The following is a 17,819-nucleotide window of genomic DNA, read 5'->3' as shown; positions in this document are numbered from 1 at the left end:
TGTTTCCATATTTGATTGATGGACTAGAATTGAAGATAACTAAAACAATAGTTCAAAAAAGGTTTTGAGCAATGTCAGCATTTTTAGAAAAACCATAGAGCCTACAGAAATCTACAGGGGGCCATATTTATCTGACTGTTTAAATTTAGCCTGGTTCTTCAAAATCAGTTACTTTTTTGTCCATGTTTGGTTGTCTCTTTGTTTCCAAAAGAGAGGGTATAAACAATTAGGTCTTCTCCAGTGATGTGAAAATATGTCCACAGTGTAACAAGTCTTGAAAAAAATCTGTTTTTTTAAAGATTTATTTATTTATGCATACAAGAACTGGGGTGCAGGCTAGAGGTGCAGGGAGGTGAGTGAATTCACCAGAGACAGTGGGGAACAGAACAGGCAGACTGACTGAAATATACTGCTGAGGGGAGCAGCGGACAAGACAGGAGAGGTTTGCTGTACCATATGGGCAGCTCCCTGGCTGGGGATCAAACTTGTGCTGCAGAGGCTGTGGACTGCTTCATAGTGCGGTGCTTAACCCCTTGCGCCACCAGGGAGGCCCTTAAAGAAAATCTTGCATGATTTTTTAATCCCATTTCTTGTTTAAAAATATACTTACAGGAAAAAAGTCTGTCAGATATATACCTTAATTATCGTGGGTGGGAGTGGAGGTTTGGATCATGGAAATTTTTACATTGTTCATAATTTCTGATTTGTTCACTGTATTTTACAGTGAACACCTATTGTTTTTACAATTCAATATAATTTATTTCCATTTTTGAAATAAAAAGGCCAGATACAATTTTGAAAAAAAATTTTTTTAAAAGACATGTTTATTTATACAAGAACCGGGGTACAGGCCAAATGTGTGGGAGGGTGAGAAGATTCACCAGAAACAGAGTGGGGAACAGAACAGGCAGACGGACTGAAATACACTGCTGAGGGGAGCAGCGGGCGAGACAGGAAAGGTCTGCTGCACCAAATGGGATTCTCGCCGGCCGGCTTCACAGTGCAGCGCTCAACTGCCTGCGCCACAAGGGAGGCCCAATTTTGAAAATTTTATTCTTAGAACATTCAATAAAACATTTTGGCAATAATTACAGAAATATTAGTACATTACAATATTGTAATTTAGTCAGGATATACAATATAAAATAGTCAATATATTTTAGATATATTTCATATGGTTATAGAGTAAATATTTAATCAAGTGTAGTTGTAGTAAATTACATTTAAATCATAGAAAAAATCCTTGTAAGTTAAATTAGCAATAAAATTCAACTTTAAGCATCATTGTAATACTTTCATAAATAAGTTACCTAATAATGTCTATCTTGCAAAAAAAGATAGAAATTGTTATTTTAGCACACTGTGAAATTCCAAAGTTAATGCCTTAAATTTAAAAGGAACAGTTATACACAGATTTGCTACAAGGTTAAATTTTAATAGCTTTGTAAGCTTCTCATAGATATCTGGAAAGTAAGGTACATGAGCTGTGTTTTAATGCTCATCTTAGAAGCATGACTGAATAACTATTAATATGGTTTCATTGGAATTTAAGGTTTTAGCATCATTTGTCTTCCTCAGAAGTTAAACACAGATAAGAAGGTAAGAGAAGACCAAGGCTTGGTGAGAAGCCAAGGTCAGTCATTTGGCATTAGCACCGATCTAGGGCTTTACTAGATGCCCTTAAGTTCATTTGTAGTTGGGTACTTTGAAGAGAGACAGGGATGGAATATTTGTAGCCAGCTGTACCTGGTACTGCCTGTGGAATTATTTCTTGGGTGCTGCCCAAAGCACTTTTCACAGTGCAGTAGAATCACCTTCAGGGCTTGTTAAAACAGAGTTCTGGGTCTGAACTCCAGAGTTTCTGTTCTGCAGGTCTGAGATGGACCCTGTAATTTCTATTCATAACAAGTTCCCTGCTGCTGCTGGTCCAGGTAGCCCACTTTCAGAAATACTGGCCTACGGAGGGTGTGTGATCAGCTAGTCCTGTCGGCCTTTATAGTACAGTTGGGACAACAGGACATTTTTAAAGCAAGAAAGCCATAATCTTAGATGAGTCTAAGTAACCTAAGTAAAATGCATTTCTCAGTTTCAAAGTAAAAATGGCTTGACAGCAGTCAGGTGAGCAGGGAAGCAGGACTGTTGTCATAGCTTGTCACATCCTCACTTACAAAGCAACTGAGATTGGATGAAGAACCTGAATTTAAACATCAGCACCACCAACTCCACCTAGATGGATGAAGAAGCACCTTCAGAGCTTTGTCTCAGCACGCTTGGTCTCGGACATTCACCAAGCAGTAACAGCACCAAGAAGTGGTCTTTGGTATTTTGCATCTTTCTTTTTTTAACCTCGTCCAGACCTTGGCTTCTCAGATGCCTAAGAGAAGCTAAGAGGTCCTGGGCTCCTCCTGGCCATAGCCAGGCCTACTGAACTGTGATAATGAAAATAGAACAGTGATACAGTAACAAATGGGGGAGAACACAACTCCTACATGAGGGAGTCTTAACAGAAACAGGAAGTTACCTTCCCTGGGATATTAGCTTTATATGTGAGCACAGGCCTGGGGCATGGCTTGATGCTGCATATGACGCTTGTTAAGTTGAATTAAGTGACTTAGGAATGTATCAACGCCCTGAAAAGCAAGTCTTAAGACATAGAGGTGCCAAGCTATACAATTTGTACGCTAAGACTTTTTTTTTTACACAATGCATTCTTTCAACATGGTTTGTAAGACTATGTAACATAAAAACATGGTTTTACAAACGAGAATAAATTGGTAAATAACCAGGTTAAGTGGAATATTTAGAGCACAGGAAAAATAGGATTCTGAGTCTGATAAGCCAATAAATGCCTTGAGTTCTTTCACTGACGAGTGAGTGACTCATTAAGAAAAGGGTCGTACCAGCATTTGGGGGTGGGGGTAAAGAGCACACATAAGCAGCACCCTGAGCAGGGCCCTTGCTGTTGCTGTGGATGTGCTGGTAAAAGAAATTAAAATTGGACACATTTCAGAGCACAGGTGTGAAGGTATTCTGTCACAATGAATTCACTGCGGATGAACCTTGTGTCTCCTTTGAACACAAGAGGGCTACATTGCTTCAGTGAAATGAATTCAATAGACAAACAACAGTGGCTTTTAAAAATGCAAAACCAAATAATATAGTATTCCCACGGCTATTATGATTCCATTCAGGGAACTCCCTTTTGGCCTTAGTCTTGGGGATGTGTGAAAGAATCCTGGAAAATCCATACTCCTCAGTTCATAGCTGTTTCCCTCAGGCCTTAGGTTACTTCACAGTCTGCAAACCCAGATCTAGTCATGTCACCCCACCTATCCCAGACCCTTCCTATGTGGGGTCTGAAGTTTTAGGAAGGGGGTGGGAGACAATCTCAGATGGGTGCAGCCTCCCTGATTGTCAAAGATGGAACAATAGGGGGCAAGTCCTGGGACTCTAGTGCGCCAGTGACTAGCTCTTAATCCAGAGCATCAAACTTTATACAATCACTATTGAGAAGGTGTACAAATAAAACACCCAGTTGGCGCTACTTTGAAACAGCACAGGCTTAGAAGCCAGGCTCATGAACTAACTTAAAAAAAAAAAAAAGCTTTGTTGGGTTTAGAAACAAATAGAAACTTTGTGCCAAGCTGCTATAGAGCAATATTGTTTGGTTAAAGAAAAATACCCAAATAAATGCTTGCTTTCCATCATCACTTGGTTATTTGGGATGAAAAACAACACTTCTATTTTCTTTAATTTCTTCAGTGTTTTCTCTTCATGCATACCCGACAGCGACTTATTATCTTTTCTAACTCCCCAGCTTTCACAGTTGATGGAACAGGTTTTCTGAAATAAAATATATATATATATATATATATATATATATATATATAATTTTGCATATAGAAAGGGAACTCTTGCTGGGTTTGAATTTCCCTCATGATTATTGTAGCTCATCTAATTACAGGAGGTATGTTTCCGAAAAAACATGTATGTCAACATTACATTCGTTTAGTCACATTTTAACAGCCCTAAAGAAAAATGGGTCTTGATAAAAACTTATTGATCACTTTTTTTTTTTGGTAATAAAAACTACCCGTACCCTTTAAAGCAGGTTGCATTATTCACTTCCAATACAGTTAATTAAGATTAACAGATAACTTCATGGTTTCGTTCAATACTTTATATTTCATGATGATAAAAATCACATTTTTTGTCTTCATTGCTCTGGTAGTACAAAACCATGGCTATGAATTAACTCTAGAACATTTGTAAACTGGAGTGTGAAGCTAAATAAGATTTTAGTGGCTTGGGATATTTTTGTGAGTTAATCAACACACAGGTGAAGAAAATCTAAGATAGACAACCTTTAAATAGTCCCCCCGCTGTGCCATCAGATTAAACTTGACTTTTAATAGTTACCTGAACATTCTTTGGGGGTTTAATGAAGCTAGCCAGAAACTGTAGGAGTTTGAATAGTAGTTGCACGTTCCTCTGCCATGGCATTCTATAAATGGGCTGGCTCGGAATTCTTCCAGGCAGGAGCCAGGGGAGGCCAGCCCTTGCCCAGCACCTTCAGAACCTGCACTTGTGAACTAGCACAAGAAAAACATACAAATAGCATTCCTGTCCACAAGGTCCAAATGGCAATGCTCTACTTTTTGTTTTTAGTAGAAAACAATTAAAAAAAAAAAAAAGGAAGGCATGAATTCAACTTCCTATGCTTCTTTACTCAGATTTACTAACATTCCATGCACCTTCCCAGTTGAGGAAAAGCCATCAAAAAGAAAGTAAAAGCTGTTCCTTCTGCCTAGAATCCTTCTACCTGGAATCTAGGTCTGACTCTCTGAAAGACTGTCCTTGACCTCATCCTTTTTAGAGTCTCTCCTCTGCCTTTATCTCCTTTGTAATTCTGGTCACCATCTGAATTCATTATTATTGTCATTTTGTCTTCTTGCCATTGTCTACCCTCCTCATTAAGATATTCATGAAGCAGGAATTTTGGTTTTCTATAGGTATCCTTAGTGCCTAGAGCTAAGGGCACATAGTAGGTGTTCAGTAAGTATATGATGAATTCATGATATGATAGATGGATAGCTGTGGGTAAGGAAGGGGGAAAAACGTATTCCTAATGTATCATAAGTGATCCTACCAATCACCAGACAGGTCCTAACTTAACCCTGTAATAGTTGTGAGACCTTGTTGACATGACTTCATTCTTATTTGTATAACTATAGAGGATAGAAACTACTTGGCAAGATTTTCATAAAGATTAGAGAGTTGTTAATATTAAAAATCTGCCACATTAAAAAAATAGGCATTTTATGACCAACAAATTGGTTGGTATTAGTCACTTAGGTGTCTTATATAGAATTTGTGGGTAATTTCCTCCTGGGAAGCATGTCTTTAAAAACGCTCTATTATTCACCAAAAACACAACTTAGAGTAAAAAGAAACATTTTTGCCAATTTTCAAGCAAATATCTGTAGCACATTGCACTTGCTGGTCAGTCAGCTTCATTCCTGGGGCCACATTTCGCCCAACCCAATATGAGATCCTAGAGATCATCTTGATGATGAATTTGCTGTTCTTTTTCTCCTTACCATGACAAAAGAAAATCCTTTCCAGAGAGAAATCCAGCCCTGGGGACACGAGGGAATGTCAGTGGTCTGGCTGTGAATGGCTATGGCCATGGCAGACCCTTCACAGACAGTGCATCTGAAACAGGTACATTTCATTACAAAGGAAGTGAGTCACCTGGCCCCATCATAAAACTAAGAAATTAGATGTTTACCTGCTAATATAAGGCTCCAGGGCCCTGCCACTAATTGGAGCCATGTCCATTGGCATCAAAGCTGGTGTTGACAGCCAGTATGAATAATCATTTCGAGATGCAAAATTACATACATCATTGACGTTACAGAATAAGAATGGCATCGTGGTAAACCGCTGCAAGCAGCTGCCTAGAGTTCCTAATAAAACATCAGATCCCGTATCACTCAGTCAGTCAGGGAAAATTATCTTCAGTGTTGTCACAACACAGAGCCTAGTTTAAACATAAACTGACAAAAACTAGAGAATCATACTACAAGAGAGTTATTGCAAAAGGTGTTACTGAAAAGTTTCAGCAACAATAGACATCGGAGATTCAACAGGGAAACAAATCCTCCTTCTCCCACCCTTAATATAGCTTGTGGTCCTTTCTCATCAATGTAGAACTTGAGAAGAGAAGAGGTCTGTTGGAAAAATGTCTCTACTTCAAAGTATTCCCAGTTCTTCATGCGTATGTAATAGCCGAATTGTTAGAAAGATGTTACTTTAAAAAAAAAAAAAGATTTATTTATTTACGCATACAAGAGCTGGGGTACAGGCCAGAGGTGTGTGTGGAGGGGTGAGAGGATTCACCAGAGATAGAGTGGGGAGCAGAACAGGCAGATTGACTGAAATATACTGCTGAGGGGAGCAGCGGGCGAGACAGGAGAGGTCTGCTGTGCCATTTGGGTCAGCTTCCTGGCCAGCTGGGATTGAACTCATGCTGCAGTGGCTGCGGATAGCTTCACAGTGCTGTGCTTAACCCCTTGCACCACCAGGGAGGCCCCGAGAGATGTTACTTTTATGATTAAAAAACAGATGGGTGGTTTATGTGCAAATTGTTCTGCATTATTAAACAGGACAGGCTAGGCTGGTGCCCACGAGCTAGACTTCCCCCACAGCCTTATGTTCCACAGTGAAAATTAAACATGAAGCCAATGTTTTTCTTTTTCTCCTTGAAAACTGCTTTAAGATACTGGGAGTCTATTTACACCTAATTTCAGAGGCAAGCCCCCCATGCTCTACACATTTATAATCTGCATATGTGAAGCAAAGTGACTGGAAATTGGGACCTTACCCAGGTCTTGTCCATGTGCTTGTTCATTTCCTTGCACAAAAAGCAGAGAAAACCCACTGTAGAGCAGCTCTGTCCCTTCTGGGCATGAGGGGGTCGCTGTGGTCTGACTGTGCCTGGTGAAGAGGAAGCCCCTCGCCCCTGCCGTGGAAGCAGGTGGGCCGGCCACTCCGGGTTTCCCCTTCACACCTGGCGGGCCATCGTTTCCAGGGGGCCCTTGGAAAGACACGTCACACAAAAATGGGGCAACACACAAAACCTCCAACTTGTTTTCCCAAAGTAGTAATCTAAAAGCTTATATCTGCTCAAGCCCCAAAATAGAAAGATACCCTAAGAATAGTAGCTTAGAACACAGCCAAATGATATCATGAAATGTTGACTAGTTTATGACATGACACTTCTGGGATGTGTGTGTGCGTGTGTCTGTGTCTGTGTACGTGTGTGTGTGTGTGTGTTGTGATGATCAGTTCTTTGTGGTCTTTGGGCCTCCCCTGGTGGTGCAGGCAGTTAAGCGCAGCGATGTGAGGCTGTCTTCAGCCTCTGCAGTGTGGGTTTGATCCCGGCTGGCGGGCAAGAAACCCACATGGCATGGCAGACCTCTCCTGTCTCGCCTGATGCTCCCCTCAGCAGTGTTTTTCGGTCAGTCTGCCTGTTCTGTTCCCCACTCTGTCTCTGGTGAATCCTCTCACTTTCCCGCATGTCTGACCTGTACCCGGGTTCTTGTATGTATGAATAAATACATCTTTAAAAAAACAAATAAACAAACCAAAAAAAAAAGTTCTTCATGTTATGGCCCTGTGCTGTGCATCTCTGTGGTCTGCATCTGGAGTGTCTTATGTCCACCCTTTATGGATAAATGAATATACTCCCTAAAATGTAGGAAAACCAGAAGTCACATATCTACAATTTGGAAGTCTATTCAAGGAGATAAATTAAAGAATCACTTCTGCTTTTGATAAATTCAATAAACTACCATTGGAACATTGAAAGTACTTTCTTTTTTTTTTTTTTTTAAAGATTTATTTATGCATACAAGAGCTGGGGTGTAGGCCAAAGGTATGGAGGGTGGGTGAGAAGATTCACCAGAGACAGAGTGGGGAGCAGAACAGGCAGATCCACTGAAATACACTGCTGAGGGGAGCAGTGGAGAGACAGGAGAGGTCTGCTGTGCCATGTGGGTCAGCTCCCTGTCCAGGGATTGAACTCATGCTGCATATAACTGAGTCTTAATGCCTTATGCCACTAGGGAGGCCCTGAAAGAACTTTCTAAAGATGCAAACTTCAAGAAAATTTTTGGTTAGTAAGACAAATGAGATCAGAAAAGACTTATTTTTTTATTTTTTTACTGTATTAAGGGTGAATGTCTTATTTATATGAGTTGGAACCAAGTAAGTAATTTTATACTTTGCTTCCCTCTGCACTTGGAGCAGGCTAATCCACATCTGGCACCTTCTGACCAAGGACCAGTGAGCCCTCCTTCTCCTGCTCCCATGCCTTGCCCTTCCTATTCGTCCTCCAGTAGCTGTTACTGTTAATATTGGCACAGACACCTCCTCAGCCCTGATACATTTCTGTTGCCACTGTACTCTACCCACCATGCCAACCTGGGGTGGTCTTTTAGGATCCAGAGGAAATTCAGAAATTGTTGGGTGCTGGGCCTCGTTACAAGGGCATGTAGTTGTTGTTTGTAAACAACATGCCTCAGAATCAAGTTGTGCCCCAGGTTAGTCCCAAATCAGAAGTCAGTACTTTTTACTGGGATTGTTAAAGCCCCAGTATTATACCTATTCCTATCTTCTCCAGGGACTTGGCTCATTTTTTTGGTATTAAACACAGGACAAATGCAGTATTTTCAGACTCGTCTTCTTAGAAAGTACAAACTTGCAATATTTTTAATATATCAGATAGGAAAGATGCATATTATTCACTTTTTCTAATGCCAACTCATTCACAGTGGCTGTATCTTACTCCATGAAAAAGCTGCCTCTAGGTCTCTGCACAGTGTGAAGTGAATCACTGAGCTGGACAGGAACCGGAGGTTAGTGTCTGTGCAAATATGCCCTTCCAAGAAATGGACCAAGGCGCTCCATTTATACCAAGGCTATTTAAATCTTAGATCCCTTGCCATTCTTTCATTTTTATACCTTCACCTAACCTTACGCCTTTCTACCACTTGGACTGTCTACTTGCTAAGTCTTAACACAATTTGCATTGTAGCACTCACCCTTCCTGTGATCCTATTCCGAAACCAAGACGTGGTCAGTAAAGTCTTTAAATTAATAGGATTATTGATCAGTTTTATTTTTTACCACATTGAAAAGCCCATTGTAAGGAAAGTCAAAAGATTAACAGTGCTTTAAAATGCATGCATGCAGTATGAAGTAATGAGTGATTATGTCATTAATATTTTACTAATATCATTTATATTACATTTGAATTTTTAAATATTTCAACCTCTAATCTTAACAGTTTTATTATAGATCTAGGCAACTGTCAATAAATTGGAAAATCACATTTACAATTTGCTCATACTTTAACAAAGTCAACAATTCTATGAAAATAAGATTTGGATATCTAGAGCTTTTCTAGAAGGTGATTTTGATCGATGTGTATCAAATTGACATGGTTTATGTTCAGACTAATATATTTCAGAGGTCCTTTTTCAGAATACATGTGAATTGCTGAGTAGTATTCAAGAATGACATAGTTAAAAGACAGCTTTCCTCAATAAGAATATTAAGTTTCTCTTCTATTCATATCAAGTTAATGTTTTTCTAACAATATATCTTTCTGCCACTCCTGTAAGTAAATATTATTAGCTAAGTACTCCTATAAATTATTAAGAACATTATTGACTTTTCTGAAAGTGGAATTCATGTTTTAGTAGTTCTATTTGTCCATAGGCTAAAATTTTGGAAGACAACTACTCAGTGAAGAGCTAGAAAGAATGGTGCATTCAAGTAATTCTTGATTACTTTTTATAAATTTATTTATTTTAAATTATTTTCTATATTTTTTACATCATTTTTAATTTGTGTACAATGTTTGCATTTTCATCTTGGTTATAGTCCCTATAAAATTCCCACCACCCATTCACCCGTGAACTATCACCATGGTCCCTTGTGCTCTTCCCACCCCTGTTTTGCTCCTACTCCCTTCTTCCCCTCACCCCCAAAGTATGTCTCTGATTTATAGCTACCTGGTATTTTTCTTTTTCTTTCTGGCTTATTTTAGCATGATTCCTTCCAGCTTCATCCATGTTGTTGAAAATGGCATGACTTTGCAACCCAATGTTTATTGCAGCCTATTAACAATAGGTAAGCTATGGAAACAACCCAAATGCTCAAAAATAGATGACTGGATCAAGAAGATGTGGCATATATACACAATGTAATATTACTCAGCAATCAAAAAAAATCTTGATTTTTTAAAATCTTCTTCCAAATGAACATTTTGCTTCTACTCTGATCTGAACAATGAGAACAGAAGGCTGTAGACTACTATAGTAGTCTGCTTGTTGAAACAGCCCTTTCCATGAAAGAAACTAGCTTGTGCCTACCTTGTTCTCCTTTACAGCCTTTGTGGCCCTTTTCTCCAATTGGGCCAGGAGTTCCTGGTTTTCCATCCTTGCCTGGTTGACCTCTTGGCCCACAGGGTCCTAGAGAAAAAAACCAACATTGTATTAAGAGGTTCACTTAGCCTAAAAAGTCGGGTGACTAACCATCCTCATTTACCTGGAAATCCCCAGTTTGAGCAGTGAAAGTCCTGTGAACTGAGCAGACCCTCAGCCCAGGCACATGGGGGCAATTGTTTATCCATCTTTTACATGAGCTTGCCCAGGGCATAAAACAGACCCTCAAGAACAAACTGGGAGTATCTGACCCACAGCAGCCTAAAATTGTGCTGCTATTTTTATTTATTTTGCTTCAGAATTTGCTATGCCTTTGTATTGAGCCAAGCAATAAGCAATATCTCTTATGTCCCAGGTGACTCAGGCAAACTCAGAACAAAACAATTCCATTTGAAAGTCTATGCAATATACTAAACCTATATAAAAGGGTCATTTCAATTTCCATACTGAATAAAACATGGTTAATCACCAATGTTTGGAAAAGATTTCATAACATTAACTATACATTTGCACTGTTACTTTTCCAAGTACTATGTAGAGTTAGAAAAGTCTAAACACAGAGCACTCGGGTTTATTCAGCCCATCGTTTAAAAATGTCAGGGTCTGAGACTGACAATTGTCAGAGAAGACAGACATTAATAAAAATAAATATAAGTACCCTAAAGTACATTTGCTCAAGTTTATACTATGCACCTTAATTTTTCATAGATTCAATGGAGTCCCAAGGTCTCTAATTTCAAGAGTTTCAAGAGCAAAACAAGCTTAATCCTAAAACTGATTGTAAAGGCACTATGTTTTCAACATTATCTGTGAAGTTGTATTGTTGGCTTCTAAAACATGTCACTGGTATTTTGGTTCAACCACTTCCTATCAATCCAGTCACTGCTGCTAGTCCCACACCTGGCTTTCCTGGTGGTCCTGGTGGCCCAGGTTCTCCTCGCATCCCTGGGGGTCCAGCTGGACCAGGTGGCCCCTGGCTTCCTGGAAGGGAGATGATCGTAACTGTGCCAAAGTCTCCACGTGCACCTGTTGACACGAACATAAGAGGAGGGAGATCTCATCGATAAATTACCTTTCTTCTAGGAGGACAATACTTAGGAAATTATATTTACCTGGTGGCCCTTTTGGCCCAATTTTCCCTGGAGGTCCCATTGGTCCCAGAAATCCTGGATTACCCTTCTCTCCTTCAGAAAAAAAAGGCAATGTAACTCTACTTATAATACTGAGTTCCCCTGTTTTTCAGGTTGATGAGCAATTTTAAGGACAGACAATGTAAGTTATGGCTGGGGGCTACAACTTCATTATATCCACAAGAGGCTTGTCATTTCAGTTGGATGTAATCAGTCATGTTTAATGACTATAAATAAATATATTTTATAATTAGATATTAAAGAATTTAATATCTGAAGGGGAAGCATTTCTAAGAGTTCAATTTTTAAACTCAGAAACCAATTCAATATTTAAGGTAATAAATAAATTGACATCCAACCCATTTTAGCACATCCTGGGGAATTACATTGCCTGATGATCTTAGTTATCTATTTACTCAGCTGATTACTCTTGTTTTACTAATAGCCTAATAGACTATCTGCCCTCTATAAACTAACAGGGTGGTAAGATATCACTTCTACATATTTATAGTCCTTGGCACCAAAAAAAAAAAAAAGTTACCAAGAACCACTAATTTGGAGAACTAGTCTCTTATAAAGAATCTTGAAATAACACAGATTTCACATTTGATTATTTAGAAAGACTTTCATATTAAAATATGATTAATAGAAAAATAGAACAAAACAATTACATTAAAAAGTTAACTGGCAATTAAACTATAAAGTATCTACTTGATATCAGAAGTTGAGGTGGGTGTTAATATTTACTTGGATATACCAGAAGAAGCTTAAATATTTTCCCCTTTGGTGATTAAAAATTTCCAAATAAGGAAGTGGAAGTACATCAGTATTGTCAGCTGTTGGTTTCATTATGAAAGTAAGTGGGTAATTAAATGTACTTATGGAACATATTTCAAGAAAACTGGTTTTGTGAATCTCCTCTCGAAACACCCTTAAGTGTTTCAACAGAATGTCTCTTTCTTTAGTGGGTTCTTTTTATATGTTGTTTTCCAAATGGTAGCTAGTCCTTTTCTGAGGTGGTACACATGTTCCCCAGGTTGCCTGGCAGTATTCACCCACCAAAGTCTAGTGGAACTCCTCTGAACCACTTATTCTTTGCTAATTTGCTCCTTGGAGAGTAAGTGATTAGAAGCATTGAAAAGGACCTTGCTGAGTTTACTTTGTCCTTCCTTGGACCTGGAAAAGTTTTCCTACACGAAATTGTGGTTTTATTCACTCTGGCTACACTTTTATTTTGTATCTCTGTAGTCTGTGATAGTGGGTTCCCTGCTGCACATTAATGATACCATTTAACCAGCTAAGACAATCAAAAATTCCTTCAAGGTCATAGCACCCTTATGGAAGATTTGAGAAAAATTTTTTATTGTTGGTTTTGGCTAAACTTTGTTTTTAGTACTCTGTAGTTGCTTAACACACACTTAAATGGCTTTATTGGGGGAAGATGATAGGGAAGGTTCTTGCAGGTTCTGAAGGAAATAACAGACAAATATGGCAAGAATATCCATTTGTTATTTTTGTTGGATTAGGGGGTGAACTGCGAGGTGACACTTTCCTTTCATAACCATTTGATCTAGAGTGAGAATTCTTTGCTGAGACCTTAAGTTTAAATGTGTGTGGATATTTTAAACTTAAAACTCCCCAAATCATAGTTATTTATCTGATTAGAAATGTAATACATGTTCCCTAAAAAAAAGCAACTGCTTAAATCTGCACATCAAAATTTATTTACCTTTCTCTACAAACAGGCAATTTTTTTCTGCTTTTTAAAATTATAACACATGCACAAAGTAAAGCAAATAATTCAAAACAATCCTGTTGCTATTGATGCCATCCACCGTCCTCAAACTCAATGCAAACCAATATTTGCAAAGGTAACTAGTTGAAACTGCTTCTGGTTTTAGTTTTTCTATAGTTTCTACCCTTAAGACGCATGGGGTTGGGTACTGTGGAGTCTTCCTTCTTTGCCCATACTGAGTTCCACCTGGGCAAACCCAAATTGCCTTTGGTGACTCTGGGAGTCCAGTGAGCACTTACATTCTCTGAAATACGAATCACAGTCATTGCATTTGTATCCAAAGAGCAGTGCAAAAAGCAGTACCTCTCATGCCTGGAAATCCGTGGAATCCAGGATCACCCCTGATTCCTGGCATACCTGGACTACCTGGTGCTCCCTATAATTTTAAAAAGGGAATAGAATGACAAAATTTTAAAAGACCAATACTTACTGCAATTACAAAAAAGGGAATAGGATATAATATAATATGAGCTGAAGTTGAAAGACATCATTTTACCTTCCAATCCTGGTAATTCCTCTGCCATGTAGGCCTTTCCTTAGGACTATCATTTTCAAATTAAAAAAAAAGAAAAAGCTCCCTTAAACCCAAGACCAAACATACCTTCTCATTTGAATGTACACATGAGTTTGGATACAATTGGAAATTCTGTTTCCTAAATGGCAACGCCCAATATTTGGAGATTTTTCAGGAAGAGCAGGCACAGTCTCACAGAATGGCCATTCTAATTTCTAATTCTTCAAAGACAAGGGAGCTGCTGTTGAATTGTAGCTCCTACCCTCAGTTTAACTAAACCTGCAGAGTTAGAAATTATTCAGAAGAAGTGAAAGGTTCCCTGGGATAGGAGCATAAAGCAGGTATCTAGAGTGGTGGGGAGGAGGTGGGGTGTTACATGCACCTGTAACAAGGTTGCAATGATCTGAAGGGTAGAAGATACTCCTACTTGGAGATTCGCACTAATTGCTGTTGTAGCCATGAGACCTGCAGCAAGGCCATAGAAGGAAGAGGGTGGGGGATGGGGTGCAGGGCTTTAGTAAAGAGCTCTGTATCAGCATGTGGGCTAAAGCCACTCCACTGACCATATGAGCTGAGATAGATTGTCATCAGTGGAAAACAATGAACTGAAGGTCATGAAAAATGCAAAGAAAAGCAAAACTGGACTTGAGTTTCAGAGTAAGAAAGCCTAAGAAGAGAGAGTCCTAAGGCTTGGATCAGGTGGTATGCATCTAAAAAAGAAGGGAAACAGAACCGTTTGATCAAGGAATCTTGGATTCCTGAGGTTTGACCTGTTCTCCAGAGGCAAAGGCCTGACTTCAGGCCACCCCTCATGTGAGGAAGTAGCTGTTAGGTAGAGAAGAGAACTGTTAAGGGCACTGAGCCAGTTGAGACATCACTCAAGAATTCTCCTTTAGGTGCAAATGTAAAAGACTGCTCTGACTTTGGAAGCGCTGGAGGGTTGAAGGGAAACCTATTTCCAAACCTGACTCTTCACATCCCGTGTTTTTGGGAGGACTTTCCATGTGTTCATGGGATCAGTATTGGCAACACTCAAGGAATAATGGAGAACAGGAGAGCTACGTAAGACTGGAAATGGGTGCCCATCTCATTTTTCAAAAAACAAAAAGGTAGGTGCTGGAAACCAAATATCAAGGGAATTGAAGATGACAGCTAGTGATGCTAAAGTATCTCCTTACCATTCATTGATGAAAACACAGAACAGGGCATCCCGGGGAGTGCAGGGGTTAAAGTCTTAGTACTATCAAGCTATTGCCAGCCACTGCTGCATGAGTTAGGTCTCCAGCCAGGGAGCTGACCCACATGGTACAGCAGACCTCTCCTGTCTCCCTGCTGCTCCCCTCAGCAGAGTATCTCACTAGATCCACCTGTTCTGCTCCCCACTCTGTCTCTGGTGAGTCTTCTCACCCCCCACACTGCTGGCCTGCACCCCAGTTCCTGTATGTATATAAAAAAGAAAACACAGACCATCTATGATGTGATCAACTTCCTCATCAGTCTCCTGGAGCTTGATGTGAGCAAAAGAATCAGACTTTTCAAATGTGCTGTTAAGAGGAAGCAAGGGAAGGTGGCCAAGTGTTGAATGAGAGATTATGAAGGGAGAGCTCTTACTAGGCCCAGTGTGTGGGCCCAATTCACAAGATGATATTTAAGAAAGATAAATGGAACAGTTCGCATCAAGGCACCACCATCAGCAGCAACAACCTCAGCAGGCGAGGCAAGAAATAATGGAGAAAACTTTGTAGCAGCTTATGAGAAAAAGGCACAAGGGCTTTTTTTGACCACAAGCTGACTGTGTGATGATGTGGCTGCCCAACAGCCCAAGGGGGATTTCAGCACAGGGAGACATTTCCCTCCTCTAACTACTCCTTGGAGCCTTGAGTTCTTAGTCTTGGAAGGAGTTTGCCCCACAGGTTGCATTTCGAAGGGAGATGTTGATAAATCAGGGTCTATTCAGGTTAAAGGCAGGGCTGATGAAATGTTAAACTGAATTTGAAAGATTCACATATTTATCTGGGGAGAAAACACTCAGAAGACAATGGCAGCGACTGGAAGGTATGTCATGGGGAGGAAACAAATAGACATTTACAGGACAACGCAGATAACTTCAAAAGCTTATAAATAGAGAAAAATACCATTGCTATCTAGGGTGATCCCAAATTTCTAGGTTTTGAGGATTCCATCCCTGGAACAGTTCAGTCTAAACAAGAAAGGGTCAGGGTGCTGTAGAGAGTGGTCCAGTACAGATTACTAGAAGGTCCTAGAACGAGAGGCCTCCTAGAAGCCAAATCAGTGCATCTCTTGAGATTCTTTGATTCCCTGCACCTTCCCGACTCTGTCTTCCCTTACTGCACGGCAGAGAAACATCACAAATGGGAATCTTTTCTTGCCTGAGTACATACGGTCCCAGCAATGGATTCAGAGGAACGCAAGAAGTCAAAGTCATTTCCCCCACTTACCGGATGGCCTAACGGCCCAGCTTCTCCTGCGGTTCCAGGAGGACCTCTGGGGCCAGGCTGGCCCATAAACCCCTTTTCTCCTTTTATGCCTTTTACATGACTTCCTGGAGGCCCGGGGGGACCAGGTTCACCTAAATTCACAAAGATCCCTTCAGTCTTGCCAGTCGTAGAACTTGGCGGGTTCTAGCGGGGGTCTTCTGACCCTGAAGCAAACCCTGCCTCTGTCATTGCCCAGACACCCCCTCCCTGTGGAGCATAATGGACTCTGGTAAAGACAGATGAAATTAAAGCTGTCAGGCTCCTGGCACAGGCAGCAGCTGTGTCTCCCTGAAGGTTTCTGCTAAGAGCAAGCTCAGTAATAATGGTGAGTGGATGCATCTCCCTCTTTTAGACTTCGTAAATCTGATATTTACTACTTTTTCAAAATCAATGGCTTTACAACTCTCTGGGAGAACAGGTGGGGGTAGGAGGGATCGGGAAGACTGGAGGGAAAAAAGAAGCAAGATCACAGCAGGAGAAGGATGGATGCTTTGAAGCCAAACAATCTTCTGATTCTCTTAGTTAAAAGTAGGCCCTCTACCTGGGTTTCCTCTGGAGCCCGGTGGACCTCGATTTCCTTTTGGGCCAGGGATGACTGTCCCAGGGCAACCTGGTTCCCCAGGGGGCCCTGCCATGCCTGTGGGTCCTTGTGGCCCAACATCTCCCAGTGACCCCTTCCTGCCCGGAAGGCCAGGCAAGCCTGGGGCTCCCTGGTCCCCTTTGGCTCCTGCAAAGAAAAAGGTTTGGTAAGTTTCCTTAATGCCCCTCCACTTGCAGTAAAGGTTTGCGTGGACACTTTGCTTAAAGGTACTTAAAGAGGTTGGTTATTTTAAGGCAATTATGTTAAGTGAAATAAGCCAGGAAGAGAAGGATCCTGATGTTTTCATCTACTGTGGAATATAAATAACCAAAGAAAACAAACTGGCAAAACACAGCACAAAAAATTATCCTTAGACCCTGAAAAATACACTGGTCACCAGTGAAGGAGGAGGGGGAGCAGAGAGGAGGGAGGTGACAGGACATTGCCATGGGGTTTGGGTGGAAGCTGAGTGAAGTGTGTGTACATATGGAGGTGTGGAAATGTACTCCCCAGAATTACATAATTACTTAAAAATTGACGTATTAATAAAATTTGAGAAAAAGAAAAAGCATGCTGTAAATGCTAAAGTGTCATGAAGACATGCTGATTGTCTGATGAACTTTAATTACAATGACATCATTTAATCATTGATAATTCAGTGGAGGGTTCAAAGCCAAACCCGTGGCACTGATGTGTGTATGGAGTGGCCCAGACAAGGAATGACAGGGTTGTCACCTCCAATGTGGCCTCTGGTTACTTCTCCAAAGAACATCCCAAAAAGGTCACAA

General features: G+C 40.4%; 1 protein-coding gene across 1 annotated transcript in view; it reads right to left on the bottom strand.

The window, feature by feature from the left end:
* Positions 1 to 1,324: 1,324 nt before the first annotated feature.
* The window catches only part of COL4A3 (collagen type IV alpha 3 chain), a 124,483-nt gene continuing 107,988 nt past the window's right edge, over positions 1,325 to 17,819 (bottom strand). Inside the window, exons 42-52 of the mRNA XM_037522148.2 lie at positions 16,993 to 17,178; positions 16,413 to 16,543; positions 13,743 to 13,815; positions 11,627 to 11,698; positions 11,415 to 11,540; positions 10,443 to 10,541; positions 6,887 to 7,099; positions 5,792 to 5,969; positions 5,601 to 5,715; positions 4,420 to 4,592; positions 1,325 to 3,843 (exon numbers count right to left, since the gene is read on the bottom strand). Of these exons, the coding sequence (XP_037378045.1) occupies positions 3,759 to 3,843; positions 4,420 to 4,592; positions 5,601 to 5,715; positions 5,792 to 5,969; positions 6,887 to 7,099; positions 10,443 to 10,541; positions 11,415 to 11,540; positions 11,627 to 11,698; positions 13,743 to 13,815; positions 16,413 to 16,543; positions 16,993 to 17,178 (1,451 nt within the window). The 3' untranslated portion in view covers positions 1,325 to 3,758. The remainder of the gene's footprint in view (positions 3,844 to 4,419; positions 4,593 to 5,600; positions 5,716 to 5,791; positions 5,970 to 6,886; positions 7,100 to 10,442; positions 10,542 to 11,414; positions 11,541 to 11,626; positions 11,699 to 13,742; positions 13,816 to 16,412; positions 16,544 to 16,992; positions 17,179 to 17,819) is intronic.

This window comes from Talpa occidentalis, unplaced genomic scaffold, assembly GCF_014898055.3.
Source record: "Talpa occidentalis isolate TD23 unplaced genomic scaffold, MPIMG_talOcc4v2.1 talOcc4.3, whole genome shotgun sequence".
Taxonomy (NCBI): domain Eukaryota; kingdom Metazoa; phylum Chordata; class Mammalia; order Eulipotyphla; family Talpidae; genus Talpa; species Talpa occidentalis.
This window is presented reverse-complemented; position numbering and strand designations above follow the sequence as displayed.